At 44.9% G+C, this 16,744-nt stretch overlaps 1 protein-coding gene across 2 annotated transcripts in view; it reads left to right on the forward strand.

Moving 5' to 3' along the window:
* AIDA (axin interactor, dorsalization associated) overlaps window positions 1-16,744 on the forward strand; it is a 39,664-nt gene continuing 22,920 nt past the window's right edge. Inside the window, exons 1-3 of one of the 2 annotated variants that reach the window (XM_066611689.1) lie at window positions 216-281; window positions 2,916-2,957; window positions 11,674-11,743. In XM_066611689.1, the coding sequence (XP_066467786.1) occupies window positions 2,941-2,957; window positions 11,674-11,743 (87 nt within the window). In that variant the 5' untranslated portion in view covers window positions 216-281; window positions 2,916-2,940. Of the gene's footprint in view, window positions 282-2,915; window positions 2,958-11,673; window positions 11,744-16,744 lie in introns of both variants that reach the window. The other variant, XM_066611688.1, reaches the window with a different exon arrangement.

A 16,744-nucleotide genomic window follows, 5' to 3' on the forward strand; every position in this document is an offset into this window, starting at 1 on the left:
GAGAGGCGGGGCTGGCCGGAGGCAGCCGCCAAGTTCGGTTGAGATGGCAGATGGGCTTGGTCGGGGACTGGTAGCGTCTCTGGGCTGAGCGGAGTGGAGGCTGCCCGGCGCGAGCCCTCCTTCCTCCCACCCCCTCCCCCGGCGCGAAGATGCCCTAGCGGTGCTGGGACCATGTCGGAGGCGACCCGGAGCCTCCTGCAGCGCTGGGGCGCCAGCTTCAGGAAAGGGACCGACTTCGACTCCTGGGGGCAGCTGGTGGAGGCGATGGACGAGTATCAGATGTGAGTGCGCGGAGGGTGAGGGGGGGGGCTGGGCGGGGTGAGAAGTTGAGGCGCTGGGGGGGCGCCAGGGCCGCGCCCCAGGGCGGCTCTGGGTGGGGCGAGGGCTGAGGGGGCTGGCTGGGGGAGGCTGAGGGCTGCGAGCGGCTCCTCCCGCTCTGGGGTCTCCCTGGGACGGCTGCTGGCGCTCAGGGAGTGCCTGTGCTGCAGGAGGTGATGGAGGGTGGGATGAGGCGCAGTTAGCTGGGGAGGGGCTGCAGGGTGGGTCTCCTTCTCTCGGCCTCAGTCTCCTTCTGGGGTCGTGATGGGCAGCAGCAGCAGGACTTGGGGGGCTCTGTGTGTCAATAGGTGCATGGGGTACAACATGACTCTGCCTTTAACTTTGCAGCGCCTCCCTGGGCACTGAACTACGTGTGCATCTGCCAACATCTAAGATCCAGGGAGAGTTTCCCTTTGGGGACCAGCTGTTGCTGCCCACTTTAGGGCCCTGTCCTGTCCAACTCTCCAGCTCCGGTGTAGCCACAATGCAGCCCCATGCAAAGGGAAAACACGTTCCCGTCTCTTGAGAAGGCCCTGGTGACAGCCCTTTTGCCCCCCATGCAGCACACACCCCAGTGGCACAACTGCACCAGCACTGGAAAATAGGATAGGATTGGGCCCCTAGTCTGCTTCTTTCCTGATTCTCCTCTCTACAGCTGCCATATGTGGACAGGACTGGCACAGCGTTAATAGTTGCAGTGGGAAAAATGTCAGCAAGTGTAGCCACTTCTCTTACCATACTCTGAAACTTCATGCTCAACAGTATTCGAACTCTTTTGTGCAACAGACTAGACTTTATAACAGGGGTGCTCACATTTTTTTGGCTCGAGAGCTACTTTGAAACCCAGCAAGGCCCGGAGATCTACCAGAGTTTTTTTTACAATGTTCGCGCCATCATAACATATAACATTTATGTGTACAATGTATGTTGGTGTACCTTGAGCCCCACTGAGTATAACAGGACTTACTCCTGAGTAGACATGCCTAGGATTAGGCTGTGAGGCTGAAATCCTAGCCACACTTACCTGGGAGTAAGCCCCATTGAGTACAATGGGCCTTACTCCCTGTGTTTCCTCCCAGAGGCACCTGAAGGGGGGGTCGGCACTCCGTGATCTACTCATTTTGCCTTGCGATCTATCGGTAGATTGCGATCCACCTATTGAGCACCCCTGCCTTATAACATACTCTGTAGCAGGGGTGTCCAAACATTTTGGCAGGAGGGCCACATCTCTCTGACACTGTGTCAGGGGCCAGGGGAGGGGGGAAGAAAGAATTAATTTACATTTAAAATTTGAATAAATTTACATAAATGAATTTATTGGAACTTATATGAATGAATGAAGGTCTTGCAGTAGCTCAAGGCCTATAAAAGGCCTTGCACAAAGCAAGGCCAGCCTTTCCTTTGTTGCCACTGCTGCATCACAGACATGAAACAGTAAGTAGCGGAGGTAGCCCTCATCCCACAGCTCAGGTGAAAGGTCGAACAGTTGTCCTCATGCTGAAAGCAGTTGCGTTGGGCCAGCATGGGCTCTAGCAAGTCTCTGGAAGGCCAGAGACTCATTGGAGACTAGGGGTTCCCCACGGGCCTGATTGGGAGCCCCCAAGGGCTGCAAGTGGCCCCCAGGCCAGGGTTTGGGCACCTCTGCTCTATAGCATACTCTATGGCATTCTCTATAGCAGGGATGTCTAAACTTTTTGGCAGGAGGGCCACATAATCTCTCTGACACTGTGTCGGGGGCCGGAAAAGAAAAGAATTAATTTACATTTCAAGTTTGAATACATTTACATAAATGAATATATTAGAGGTAGAACTTATATGAATGAATGAAGGTCTTGCAATAGTTAAAGGCCTATAAAAGGCCCTGCACAAAGCAAGACCAGCCTTTCCTTCACTGCTGCTGCTGCATCACAGACATGAAACAAAAAGCAGAGGAGGGAGCCCTCATCCCACAGCTCATGCAAGAGGTCAAACAGTTGGCCGTCATGCTGAGAGCAATTGCATCAGGCCAGCGCGGGCTCCAGCAAGTCTCTGGAGGGCCAGAGGCCCATTGGAGGCTGGGGTCTCCCTGAGGGCCAGATTGGGAGTCCTTGAGGGCCGCAAGTGGCCCAAGGGCCGGGGTTTGGGCACCCCTGCTCTATAGCATACTCCAGTCTATAGCATACTATATGGCATTTCCCTGCCATTGCTCTCCCACTAGAATTTTGGGGTTCGTGGAGGAGTGTCACATTGTCATTTGAGAATTCTGTCTGTTATTAATAACTTGCAGTTATGACTACTGATCTTTTCTTGATGCAGGCTTGGATTTAGACAACTGCTTGGGCTCATGCTGACCACTGTTTGTAAACTGCTTTAAAAAAATCCTATCTCCCCCCCCCCCCAAAAAAAGTCTGTCATTGGGCACAAAGTTTTCCTCTTTAAGAAAAACAAGTTGCTTGCTCCTTTGGAGTCATAGAATTTTAATGTTCAACAAAACACTCCGAAACCTAAGGGTAGATACTGCAGTGTGTACTCATAATGGCTATGATGGCAACATCCAGAGTGTTTTGTTGAGCATTCTGACTCTTCAAAATGTTGTTTCTTTCTTTCCCCACCCCCAGAACACACTGATGCATCACTCCCTGAATGTCTCCATATAGCAAGTAAGAGAGCACTTGTACACCTTTCAAGTTTTCTTTTGCCGAAGTTTGTTCTGAATCTCCCTTAGTTTGCACTGTGTCATAACAGCATGATGCATGCTATTAAGTAGGTACAGTGAGCCCAGATTTCTTACACTTATGTCTCCCTTTTTACAGTCTTGTATAGCAGGGTCTCAAACTTTTCAGTAGGAAGGCCACATTACACATTTTTGTCTCTGCCCAATCCATTGCGGAAACTCAGTTTGCTATGATTTGTTTATGCACATGCAGAAATGATGCTAATTTCTCACCACAATTGTTTTACGGAGTAGTTGAAAAGCTAACATGTGGAAAACAAATATGTTTTATCAGCGGGGTTGAGGTTAACCCTGAATAATTATGGTTTGAGGATCTTAAAGCATGTGGCCCAGGTAACTGAAAATGAGTGTTAGCCAGGCTGACACCACTTTGGCCGTATGGAAAGGAGTGCAGTGGACAGAACTGTACATGTTAACTTTCTGAACACATGGTTGGGAAAAAATATTTTAAGTTGCTACAAGTCAGATAAAATTTTCTGGCTGGCCAGATGTGGCTCCAGGGCTATAGGCAGGGGTGCCCAAAGTTTTTGGCAGGAGGGCCGCATCATCTCTCTGACACTGTGTTGGGGGCTGGGGAAAAAAAGAATTAATTTACATTTAAAATTTGAATAAATTTACATAAGTTTCCATAATTGAATATATTAAAGGTGAACTTATATGAATGAATGAAGGTCTTGCAAAAGCTCAAGGCCTATAAAAGGCCTTGCACAAAGCAAGGCTGGCCTTTCCTTTGCTGCTGCTACTGCATCACAGATATGAAACAACAAGCAGTGGAGGGAGCCCTCATCCCACAGCTCATGCAAGTGGTCAAACAGTCACCCTCATGCTGAGAGCAGTTGCGTCGGGCCAGTGTGGGCTCCAGCAAATCTCTGGAGGGCCAGAGGCTCATTGGAGACTGGGGCTTCCTGATGGCTGCATTGAGAGGCCTTGAGGGACGCAAGTGGCCCCAGGGCCGGGGTTTGGGCACCCCTGGTTTAGAGACCCCAAACTATGTTGTATAGTTAGTTCCCCACACGTCTTCTCCCTGAATCATTTCAAACATTTGCATTTTCAACTGGGAGGACTATAAAATGATGTAATGAGTTGAGACAGGGGTGCTCACACTTTTTTGGTTCGAGAGCTACTTTGAAATCCAGCAAGGCCCGGAGATCTACCAGGGGGGAAGGAAGCGTCTGATAGACACCCCCTTTAATGTATGGAGCCCCTGCTGGAGTCTAGTCAGTTTCCTCAGTTTTGTTGCTACATGCCTGAAGAGCAGCTAAAGTGTCAGTTTCAGTGTCAGTTTAGTGTCAGCTAAATATGTCAGTTTCATCTAGTCACTAGACAAAACTGACATATTAACAGTTTGGAGAGACAGGGCTCCGAGATCTACTCATTTTGCCTCGCGATCTACCGGTAGATCGCGATCCACCTATTGAGCACCCCTGCGTTGAGATCTCTAGGTACCCAAAATGTGTGTTTATGCTATCTTCAATTAAATGGTGTGAGGGGGGAGGAGACCATGAGTGCAGAGATGCAGAGCTTTCCTTTGTAGCATCTTTTCCCTTATCAGGAGGGAGCAGGATATGTGGGACTCAAATATTTTTAATGAGGGGCTACGATCAAAACTGCACAATGATAGGCACAGTTTAAATAGGGGTTCTAATAGCAAATGATAGTTTACATTAGTTATAAAGTACTCTACCCAAGGCTATTCATTCAAGGGAAATGCCATACTGCATTTCAAAATCTGTGCAAAGAAAGCAAACTTCAATGTGTTTGGTGCATTTGTATTGTGTGGATAAGCTTTGATGTTTATCATGCTGATTGCAAACGTGGCATCCATGAGTTTGGTCTCCAACTAAATGTTCAGTTAAGAGCAGGCACTGTTATCTTATTAGAGATAAATTCAGATAGGAGGGCACCATCATCTTTTAATGTCTGTACTGTCAAGAGAACATTATATGTTATGTGCTTGATGTTGGTTAATGATGAGTTTAAGCTCTCATGTTAGTAATGACGTTTGTGGGTATGTTTGGCCATCTATTAAAGATTTAACTTGGAAAATACTATGGTAGAGATTCACACGCCTTTAACCTTTTTTAAATTGATAAATTCCTTGGTTTTCCTAGCATAATTTGCACTGGTGTCAAATATTTCTGGGAAAACTAGGGAAAAAGGCAAGTGCAAATGTTTCTCAGATAGGGATCTAATCTTGTTATTTTGCCTCTTAAAGCTTTTGTGGGGATGGAATAAACCAGGCAGGCAGAGTAATGATTGTCATCAGCAGCAAAAATGACTGGGTCAGGAAGCAGCACTGATGGTGTGACCAACAACAACTCTTTGGCAACAATTATAGGTGCTGAGTTCCATTTTCGGCTGTCTCTCACATTTGTTTTCATCAGTATGGGTGTGTATGCCTAAGAGTGGTGGACTGAGTGATGCAGTAGTGTAATCTAGGAAGGATAAGTGTTGCCCTGTTTTTCTAGGAAAGACATGTAATCCAGTAGACATTTGTATTTGAGTCCAAATCTCTCAGTTCCAAATTGCACTTGTGACTTTGCACCATTTGTGACCTTGGACTGACTGTTGATTCTGAATGTTGGTTTCCCATCTGTAAAAAGGGGAATAAAGGAGATCATCTTCAAAGATTCTTGTGTGGACAAAACACAGATCCTTCTGAACTGCCACCGTGGATGAATCTGTACTGGAAATCCTGTGTCACCACTCTAAAAATGGCATGCATGGGGAAGGTGACTGTCAGGATCTGTATGAGCCTGTGGCAAGAACAGAATCCAGGTCCCTAAATTTCTTCTTGTCTTCAACCAGCACTATGAAGACTAACTGTACCAACATCTGACAGTGAAGGAAGCATGGATTACCAGTGTATGTAAGGAAACCACACACACACACACACACACACACACACACACACACTTATTTATTTATTTATTTATTTATTTTATTTATTTATTTATTCCCTGGACTTGGCAAAAATTGTGAAGCATGTGGCAGATTTATAAATACAGTAATTCTTCAGAAGACATATTAGAATTTTTGTCCTCCTCTTGTCTCTTTGCTGTGGAAAGATTTTTATTTTCATATATCTTGATACAATGAGAAAAGAATTAATGTGCCTCACCATCACTAAGGTTTAAAGTGAACAACAGGAATAAATGATAAAGGTAGGGGGTGCTTATGAAAATTCTGTACTTGTTGTTAAAAACTCAGTTTTACATAATTATAAAGTTACAAATTGTGTTGCCTAAATTTGTGGAGTTGGTTTGGGCAACTTCAGCTGTCAGCAAAGTACTATGCATCCTTTCAAGCACAAAAACATGGGTATACCTATTTGCAAACAGTTTCAACCAGCAGTGTCAAACATTAGGTCCTTGGGCCAGATGTGGCAGAAGCTCTTTATATGGTCCACGTGATAATTGGGCTCTCCCAGCAGTGTCACTTCTGACAAGACTCTGGGACAGAAGGCAAGGAATGCTGTAGGAGAAGGGGCAGACCAAGAGGGGTGAGAGGGACTTGCTAGGAGAGCCCAATTATCACGAGGCCACCCTTTCAGCTGTGCCATTTCTGCTGAGGCATCATTTCACAGAGCACATCTCAGCTGCTGAGCTGCAAAGCGATGCCTCTGCAGAAGTAGCACTGCTAAAAGGTAGGCTGCAAGATAATTGGGCTGTCCCCTAACTTGAAAATATGATCAAGATTTGCCTATTTCCTGTCATTTGGGGATAATGAGTTCTTACTTGAGGACACTTTCTTATAATCTGCTTAATGACATTACTTCCTGCTTAGTGATGCCACTTCTGGCCCTCAGCAGGCTCCATGGATGCTATTTGGCCTGCTGTATGAAATGATATCCTTGGTTTAAATGATTTCACTGTTTTTATTATATTGGTAGCTGGTGTCTATTGATCTAGACAAAGTTTATAAACAGGTGTGAGGAACATTTTATTCTTACATGAAGACAGTATGCAGTGCATTGAGCTTGTACAGTATTAATAAAGCAGTACTAAGTGTGGTTATTGCCTCTGTGCTGGGTCTCTGAACTACCCTTTTTTCTCCTTATCTGCTTCAAAACTTATAGGATAGTCTCCTCTACCAATGCCTTTCTCTTGTGCTTCTCATGTTATTGCATCAAAGACTGAGAAGCAGTGTTTCTGGAGCCCACTATCCTTGGCAATAGCACTGCATTTCAGGCCATGTGAAGAAGTGGGCCAGAATCTGTCCATGTATTTCAAGTACATGAGTCCAGCGCAGTACCCCAGCATCCACTATGAATGACATCTCCTGGCTTGTATACAGTGATGGAAGCAACATGTGAGCACCATATGTACTAAATTATCTGCTTTGTGAAAGTAGAAGAAACTCCTGGCAGGCTCCAAAAACAGTTGAGATCATGTTCTGCTCATGGGCTACATATGCTGCATGGGCTTAGGGTGGGCCCCAACCTTTCAAGAGCTTCCTGTGGAAGCATGTTCTAGGAGAAGTGCACCTTCTTTCTGCCACTTCCCTTCCCTCCATGAAGGGTCTGCATGAAAGGTACAAGCCTTTTTCTCTGACCTAATATTATTCCAGTCAGTGTAACCCACTCTGTGTAACCCAGTGTATAGTATCCATTTAGAGCAGGGGTGCCCAAACCCCGACCCTAGGGCCACATGCGGCCCTCGAGGTCTCTCAACGCAGCCCTCAGGGAGCTCCCAGTCTCCAATGAGGCTCTGACCTTCCGTAGATTTGTTGGAGCCTGCACTGGCCTGTCACAACTGCTGTCAGTGTGAGGGCGACTGTTTGACCTCTCATGTGAGCTGTGGGATGAGGGCTTCCTCCACAGCTTGCTGTTTCACATCTGTGATACAGTAGCAGCAGCAAAGGAAAGGCCAGCCTTGCTTTGTGCAAGGCCTTTTATAGGCCTTGAGCTATTGCAAAACCTTCATTCATTCATATAAGTTCACCTTTAATATATTCATTTATGTATACTTATGTAAATGTGTTCAAATTGTAAATGTAAATTCTTTTTTTCCCAGCACAGTGACAGAGAGACGATGTGGCCCTCCTGCCAAAAACTTTGGACACCCCTGATTTAGAGTATTAAATCACTCTTCTAGTGATCAATGAAACAATTTCCTAACTTGGGGACCCTACAGCATGTCACACTTTACCTGAGATGAACATGAACTCTGCCAGCTAAGTTGTCTTCATTGCTACGTGGGCAGAGGCACAAACTATGCATTTCTGAACTTGGTTCAAAGTTTAGGAACCTCCTATGCAAGTTGTAGGCTATGGTAATAGTTTTTAAACTTTGTATTCTGTGAGCTTTTTACACATTGATCTCTCTGCTGAGGAACTCCTGTGTGTTACAGATAGAAGTATTTGAAAATGTTATTTATCTTACTCAGAAGTAAGCTGATTGTATTCAGTAAGAGGCTGTAATCCTATTTTATTATTATTATTAACAACAGTATTTATATACTGCTTTTCAACTAAAATTTCATAAAGAGGTTTACAGAGAAAAATCAAATAACTAAATGGTTCCCTGTCCCAAAAGGGCTCACAATCTAAAAAGATGCAAAAGAATACCAGCAGGCAGCCACTAGAACAGACAGTGCTGAGGTGAGGTGGGCCAGTTACTCTCCCCTTGCTAAAAAAAAGGAGCACCCACTTGAAAAAGTGCCTCTTACCCAATTAGCAGGGTTAAATGCTTTGTAAATGCTTAGATGAGTAAAGTTTGTTTACTCACTGGAAACAAACACTCTTAGTTATGGAGGATTCTGGTATGTGTTTCAAGATGCTTATACTTAATTTGCGCAGAGGTTGGCCAGGCCAATAATACTCCACCATTACTTCTAGTGATAGAAGTGATATGAATAGCTGCAGCTTTTTATAAGGATCTGCAGCAAGTACCGTAGATACTCGCCTGTAAGTTGAAAAATTTATTCCCAGAAACGCAGCCTGAATTGTTGCCCCACCTTATCTCCGGGGCAGGCAAGCAGGGAGGGTGGGGGGGAGGTGCCCCGAGCGAGGGAGAAGCAGTCATTTGAAACAGCTGAGTCCATCTCCTCTTCCTTCTTGTTCCCCCTTCCCCCCTTCCTACTGTATTTAAACTTCAAGCACTCCATTGAAAAGCCCAACTTGCTAACCCCCTTCCCATCTCCCCACAGATGAAGCTGGACAGGGTGGGGGAATGGGGAGAGTGATCTTTTTACAAAAATAGAAGAGAGAGAGGCAGCCTGCAGAAGGCTGTACCTTTGTTTCTCAAGCCATTGAAAGGGTTACGTCTATCTCCTCTTTCCTTCTTGTTTTTGCCCCTTCCCCCTTATTGAATCCAAACTTTAAACTCTCTGTTGCAAAGCTGAGGCTTGCTAACCCCCTCCCCATAATAATTCACCACTGATGAAGTGGTGGAGGGAGAGGTGGGGGGGAGAGAAAGTGTTAACTTTTATAAAAGGAAAAGTGTTAAGTGCGTGTGAGTGTGTGAGAGAGAGAGCACTTAAAACAGTTAAGGCTACAATCCTATCCTTACTTTCATGGGAGTAAGCCCCATTGACTATTAAGGGACTTGCTTCTGAGTAGGCATGCCTAGGATTGGGCTCCCAGTCTATTCCCTCTTCTGGTTTTCCTCTCCACCTCCCCTCCCCCCTGTTACTGTATACAGTCACACTTCAATCTCTCCCTTGCAAAGCTTTTTGCAAACTTTCTTGCTAACTTCATTTTCCCCTATCCTCACCAATGAAGTTGGACTGGAGGAGAAAAGTCCCTGCATTTATGTATGTGGGGGGGGAAGCATCTGTGAGAGAGAGAGAGAGGCAATATCCCTGTGTGTGGAAGAGTCCTGGAGACCTTGCAAAGATGAAAAACACAGGAAAAGCAGAGAGCAGAATTTAAAGTAGAATTTTTCTGTAGCAACAGGTATTTTAGCAGGAGGTCTGGTCTAGAGGGTAGAGTCTCCATTTGCCTGAAGATTAACATCCACAAGGTCGCCAGTTCGAGGTCACCGGCACCGTGCGACCTTGAAGCAGCTAGCAAGCTGCAGCTGAGCTGTTCCATCTGCTCAGAGCGTGGGAGGATGGAGGCCAGAATGTTAAACCAGATCGGAGTGTAACAGCTTGAATGTGGTGGTTCTTGAAAGAGAGAACCTTCTTTCAATTTGTAAAAATCCCTGCGTGGATTTAATAAGCCTGCCTGTGTAAACCGCCTTGAATAAAGTCTTGAATAAAGACCAAGAAAGGCGGTATATAAATACTGTATATTATTATATTATATTATTATATTTAGCCAGAGATCTTTGCTGTATGCTGGCAGGAACTCTGAAGCACTTGCAACTGCTGCTTGTGTGGTAAGCTTTTAGGAGAGCATGCTTGCTTCTGCAGTGTCCCCAGGCAATCAGGCATTTATGCAGCAAAGTTTAGCTGCCTCTCAGATCCCATTGAAATGTTCTGTGCCCATGCAGGAGCCACTGAAACCCTCCTGGGGGAGAAGTAAGGGATTAATTGCCATCCCTGAGTTCCCCACCCCCCACTTGGGGTTGTGTGTGAATAATCTTATTGGTTTGCTCTTTTGTACTTCACACTTTGGCTTTTTACTAGTCGTGTTCTTGTGGCTCTTTACTAGTTGTGCAGCCTTGCTAGTTGTCTATTATAATATGGATATTTTAAGTTAAATTCTTGTATATGTGTTTCTAGAGGCTTTTGATGTTACATTAACCATTGGCGAGGGGGAATAATCTTATGCTTGAGAAATTATCTCTTGAGTATTTTCTTGATTCTTACTAGTAATACATTAAATTTTGAAAGGGTCAGGAGAGAGAATAATTCCTTTAGGTGGAATAGGTGCTTTGATGGCTGCTAATTCTTGCCTTATTTCCAGTGGTCTTCCTTCACCTCATCCTCTTTCAATAGTCAAAAGTGGAGATAAATTGTGAGGTCAGAGCATGCTGAATTTCATAGCAAGAGACTGATAGTGTATTAATGCTTCTTAATAATTATTTGAATTAATTGTAGAATATATTATTTAATTTTTATTTCATTTATGGGCCCCGAGTGCCAAATGACCTTTGCATGCCACTGAGTCAGACACCCCCCTAGGTTTAACCCCTGACTTATCCGAGGGGCATAGAAAATTCCATGATCCATGGCTCAAAACCCGCCCTCGACTTATCTGGGAGGTCGACTTGTGACTGGGTGTCTGCGGTTTGTTGGATATTTGTCACAGTGGATTGGATTCAGATTTAACCATCCTGTTTCAGCATTTGACGGGGGTAAGAAGGGGAGGTTGCCTTAAAGATTGGAGCAGAGTCAGTGCACGATGCAGTGGTGGAATAAACATAATTTCTTCCCATTCACAAGCAAAATTAATATTGGACTGGTAATTGTTGTATGTCTAGACTTCTCTGGTTGAAAATAATTGAAGATGGTAGAAGCTCTTAAATGAGGGTTTGTCTTTCACATATTGTGAAATGTAAGGGTATATTTTTACACTTATATTTGTGTGCATTATGCTTTTCCACTTTGAGGAGAGGGTTAGAATATAGATCTAGAGTATACAGAGTAGCTGCATAAATATTGTAGCATTTCTTAATGAACACTGTCATCATCTGTGATCCCAAATTGCAGAAAGCCCTCAAATTGTATGTGTGTGTTTTCTTCCCAATCCAGATTAGCAAGGCATCTGCAGAAAGAGGCCCAGTCTCAACCCAACAACTCTGAGTTCACAGAAGATCAAAAGGTACATAATATGTTATGTGGTGGTAGAGTACACTTTAGAACAGCATGGGTTGCTGTCAAAGGGTGGGTTGCGACCCATTTGGTGGGTCATGAGCCAATTTGAGGTGGGTCATGATGCACTAGTGCAGCCCCACCCCCTTGCTGTTGGGGCAGGATAAGCCTTTGACCCTGGGGAAACCTTAGGCCATCTGAAATGCTGCTGCCAAAAGAAGTCACCTGGCCCCATCGAGAATTTTAAGAACGCAGCAAATCCACTTTCATAGCTGCATCTCCTTAGCACACCTCCCATTCAAGCCTCTACAGACCACCCCAATGCTGTTGCACTACCCAGTCAGTGCTGCGGAGCTCCCGGGCATTGTCATGTTCCAGGGGCAGGAGGGCCAATGAGAGTGTAGAAGGTGAAGATGCTTAGAGCAGAAGGGAACAGGGTGCCGTCCTGAGTGAGGGCAGTCGCGCGCACATCAGTATCTCGTGGAGGTGCTTCTCTCAAAGGAGCCCGCTTTTCCCTCCCTCCCCACCTTGCTCTTTCTTAGGCGGAGAAAGTTAAATGCTGCTTCAGGGGATCAGTTGTGGGAAACAGAAAGTGATGGTAGGTGAGTCTTGGGCTCCCACTGTTTAAAAAATTTTTTTGCATTGGTTATTCCAAATAAATGAAAAATCAATAATCTGTGCCAATATGTAGTTAGATATATGAGAAGAGAAGTTAAAGGTACTGGATTTTGTTCCACAGTCCCCCCATTACTGTGCTAGATAGCTGAGTGATGTAGTTATAGCTTTAAAAATAATTGGCTTACCTATCTGAAGCGCTGCTGCTGACAAGAGCTGCACTACTCGAGGTGCAGCAGCTGCCAGAGCAGTTGTGTAGGGGGTTTCTTAAATCTTGGAAAGTTTTGGAAAAGTACTGAGGTCCTTGTGTATTTTTCTGGAATTTCTTTCTCTGTTGTAGGCTGCAGTCATCTGCATGCTTACTTTGAAGGAAGCCTTACTGAACTCAGTAGGAGTTAAAACAAGTGAGTAACGATGCCTAGGACTGTGTTGTAAGAAACCTTCATAAATGGGCAAGTCAAGAAGAAAGGGGCCATGTCTCTTTAAGAGGGGCTGGTGCATTTGTTGGGCTTGTGGTGTAGAGCAGCCACATGAGGGAGGCCAGAAGGAAGTGAAGTCAGGCATTGTATAATCTGCTGCTCAAGAGAGAGGTGTGAAGGGAGGCTGTTTTCATGGCACATTAAATGGCAAGTGGCCATTTGGTGATTGACTTTTGGTTGCATGTTTTGCTTTCAGGCTGTCTTTCTACCACCTTGTTTCCTTTGGGGCTCTTGCATGTGCCTGTGGTAGCTATTATTCAGGCACTCAGAATGAGCAGGACTAGCAAGCAATTGGCAATTCCCTTGCTGCCCCAGCAGAGTTTTTTTTTGTTGGCCTTAGAAATGTGAGAGGGGTAGGAAGGTTGTGCGTGCAGGTGGGCGCCTTTCACTGATTCCATAATGTAAGCTTTTGAGCAGCACAGAACTTTGCAGCTGGCAAAATAAACCTGGAGCTAGCCTTGAAATCTGGTAGCAGTGTATGCCTGTGGAATATGGTTCTGTTTAATGAGCTAACTTGTAGGGATGGAAACTTTGAATCCTAGTAGCGAAAATCAGCATTTTTTGCTGACTCTTAGAGATTTGAGTCACCTGCGCTGATACTTGGGCATTGATGCGAGTCTGAGGCCACTTGATTGGTACTGATTCCCCACGCATGCGCACTGGAGTCTGTCTGTGTCTGGGTGTGCTTGCTTGCTTTTTTCATGGCATGAAAGACCTCGTGGAACCATCATTCAGACCAGGCGAGCAGCAGGGAAGTTCCAGCCAGGAGGCAGGGAAGGGTTAATGTTTTGCTTTTGCATCAGGTGGGAGTGGGCTCTCTTGCCCATCTCTAAAGGAACCAATGGTCACTGGATGCAGGATGGGCAGTCTGCTAATTTTCTTTGGCTGAGGGAGGGCAGAAGGAGGAGCCCAAGGGGGTTCTGGCCTTAAAATTGACTGGTGAAACCCAGGGAAGCGGAGAAGGCGGTTCGTAGTGATCATGCTTTCCAACCACATGGCTGGCTCTTGTGTGCTCCAGTAGTGTAGCTTAGAGGGGGTGCAAAGCACTAGGTTTTGCAGGGAGCCTCACCTCGGCTTTCAAAGCACTACGTATTTCATAGAGCTTCACTGCAGGTGTGCAAGTGGCCCCCTCCCCTTCAGGGCAGGGCAGCAGGTAAGGCAGAACTTCCCTATTGTAGTCCATGGAAAAGCATGACATTTGCCCTGCCTGCTTGCACCTTAGGAGGCACTCCTTACATCTGAGAAAGCTTTTCAGTGGACAGTGACAGGGCAATTCTGCCTCACCTGCTGCTACTGCTCGGAGGTCCTTGTAAAAGGGGATAATATAGAATCATGTATTGTAAGGATTCTACCACACCTAAGGAGCAAACACAAATTCTTGCCTCCAGAGGAGTTCCTCTGAATCTACCATAAAGCACTTCAGAAGGTGTAGTGTTGCATCTTGCAAGAAGGCTCTACGCTCAGGGCATTTTTAAAAGTGAAGGTATTTAGCCATGTGCCCACAACTAACTGGGAGATGCAGATATAAGGGGGAGCAAATCTTATTGGCAGCACTCAGCAAATCTTGCTGTTCAATATCAAATAATCTGCATGTAATTAAATGGTAAACTTGCTCCAAATTGAGAGAGCCAAGAATATCAAAATCATGGCCCATAGTTTTAATTTACTTTTCAAAAAGGAGCAATTCCCTGGAAAGCACTGGTTCTTGTAAGAGATGGTCCAGCAGGTTCTTCAGACCTCAATTATAGTGTATTTTAAGCCAATATTGTAAGAATCTCCACCAGGCAACTGACTCCAACCAGAATAGACCTGCTTCTAGGCAGTGCACCATTGGGAAGCTGTGCTGTGCACGAGACAGGCTCTGCATTGCATTTGCTCTACATCTCTCCTTCACCCCTTCCTCAGTCTCTCTCAATGAAATTCTCTTTGTTTAACGTTGGAATAAATATAGCTATACAGCTACTGGAGTAGAGCTGCAAAGGATTGGGTCATCCCAGTAAACCTCGCAGCTTGTGGACGTGACCCTTCTCCCTCTTGCCACTTCTGTCCCCGTTCTCTTGCAGTCCATCCCACCTTCTTCTGCCTTGTTTATAGATGGAATGGAGACAGTAGGGGAGTGTTTAAAGAGAACTCCAACACACACACACACACACACACACACACCCCTACCTTAAAGACTGCCAAGTTGTGGGTTTTTGTTCTCCTTTGAGCGGTGGTCAATGCTGCATTCTTTTGTTTTATGTTGTCTACCATGATGTTGTGGTGGTGGTTGTGTGTTTGCTGCTTCTTTGTCATGTTTCTCTTCTGAGCTCTGCCGTGCCAAGGAACCTGCGTTTCCGTTTGAGCTTGAAAAATCCATCTGAGCAATTGCTAGTTTTTGTTCTTAAAATATGGGGGAATAGTCTCTTTCATCTCACCTCCCCCGTCCCATTGCAGCATGACTTCTTCATACCCAGCAAAGGCTAATCGAATTAAGTTTAAAGACTCCTGGAGTGTTTTCCATCATGCTCATCTTCATTTCGTCCTTAACTTACTGTGCTTAACTTCCTACCTGAAGAAGAGTTTTGGAGAACTTAAAAAGGGAATGCTTCAGTTATGCTGTCTGACAGGAGCGCAAAATAGGGCTTTCCCGTGATGGCATATTCTTCCTTTAGCATGTTGCCTTTTTTATAAAGAGGAAAATAGATATATAGAGATTAAACCATGAAAACGTCATACTTTTCCTTTTAAGTTGCTAGTAATAGGCATGTTTCAGGTTTGTTTTTGTTTTGAAATTTGTTGTCTGGAAAAAGGGAGAGATTTCTTCTAACAATGGAAAATCCCCAATGCAAATAAAGCTTTCTCTTGGTTAGAAATAGCCTTGCAAGGAAATGGATTAATTGTAAAACAATTAAATATGTCTTGGCTAACTTAACTTCCTGGATCAACAGCCATAGTTTGCTAGAATTTTCTTAGATTCAGTAGCCAGATGTCTTGTGGAATCAGGATTTATTTTCCCAGTACAACTATTATGCAGACTTGTGAATGCATATTGGGTATTGATTTTGACTGAATTTATGCACACATCGAGATTTCCAAAACTCAGGGATCACTCTAGTACTTGCTATGCTTAATCTAGAGACAGTTAATACCTGGTTTTGGTAGCATCCTAACATGCCAGGAATTGTAGTGAAGCAAATGGAGCCCATTGCCCACCCTTTTGCCTGTAGCCCAGTCTGTCCAAAAGGACTGAGAGTGGGTGGTGGCATTAAGGTTATGAAAGCTACAACAAAATGATAAACTTGCTGCGTATTGAGGGTATCATTATTTATATACTGCTTTTCAACAAAAAGTTCACAAAGCGGTTTACAGAGAAAAATCAAATAACCAATGGCTCCCTGTCCCAAAAGGGCTCACAATCTAAAAAGATGCAAAAGAGCACCAGCAGACAGCCACTAGAAAAGACACTGCTGGGGTGAGGAGGGCCAGTTACTCTCTCCCTGCTAAATAAAAGAGGAGCACCCACTTGAAAAAGTGCCTCTTACCCAGTCAGCAGGAAATGGGTAGTTTTTCTTCTGCGTTTTTTCATTATGGCAGTTTCAGCAGCTCTTCAGAAACACTGATAATGTTACCAGGAGGACTTAAAAAAAACTTTTTACCATGTCTTTTCAGGCAATGGTAGCTTTAACAGTGCTGGGAGTGCACTGGTAACTTTCTTGTAGGGTCACTTCCTGGCACATTCCAGAAAGGGGAAAAAGTGGCAACTAGCTGGTGCCAGGTACTAGGAAAGGGCTTCAAGTGCTGCTAAAGTTGTTGTAGCCCTTGGTGAAGAAAAGTAAGTCGATAGCACTCATTGGAATGTCAGTTCTAGGTTGCCAATAGCTTAATGCCAACTTTGTGTTTGGATCAGATGTTAACATCAAGGTGGTTGCATTGCT

The sequence above is a fragment of the Tiliqua scincoides genome, chromosome 1 (assembly GCF_035046505.1).
Source record: "Tiliqua scincoides isolate rTilSci1 chromosome 1, rTilSci1.hap2, whole genome shotgun sequence".
NCBI classification, from domain to species: Eukaryota; Metazoa; Chordata; class Lepidosauria; order Squamata; family Scincidae; genus Tiliqua; species Tiliqua scincoides.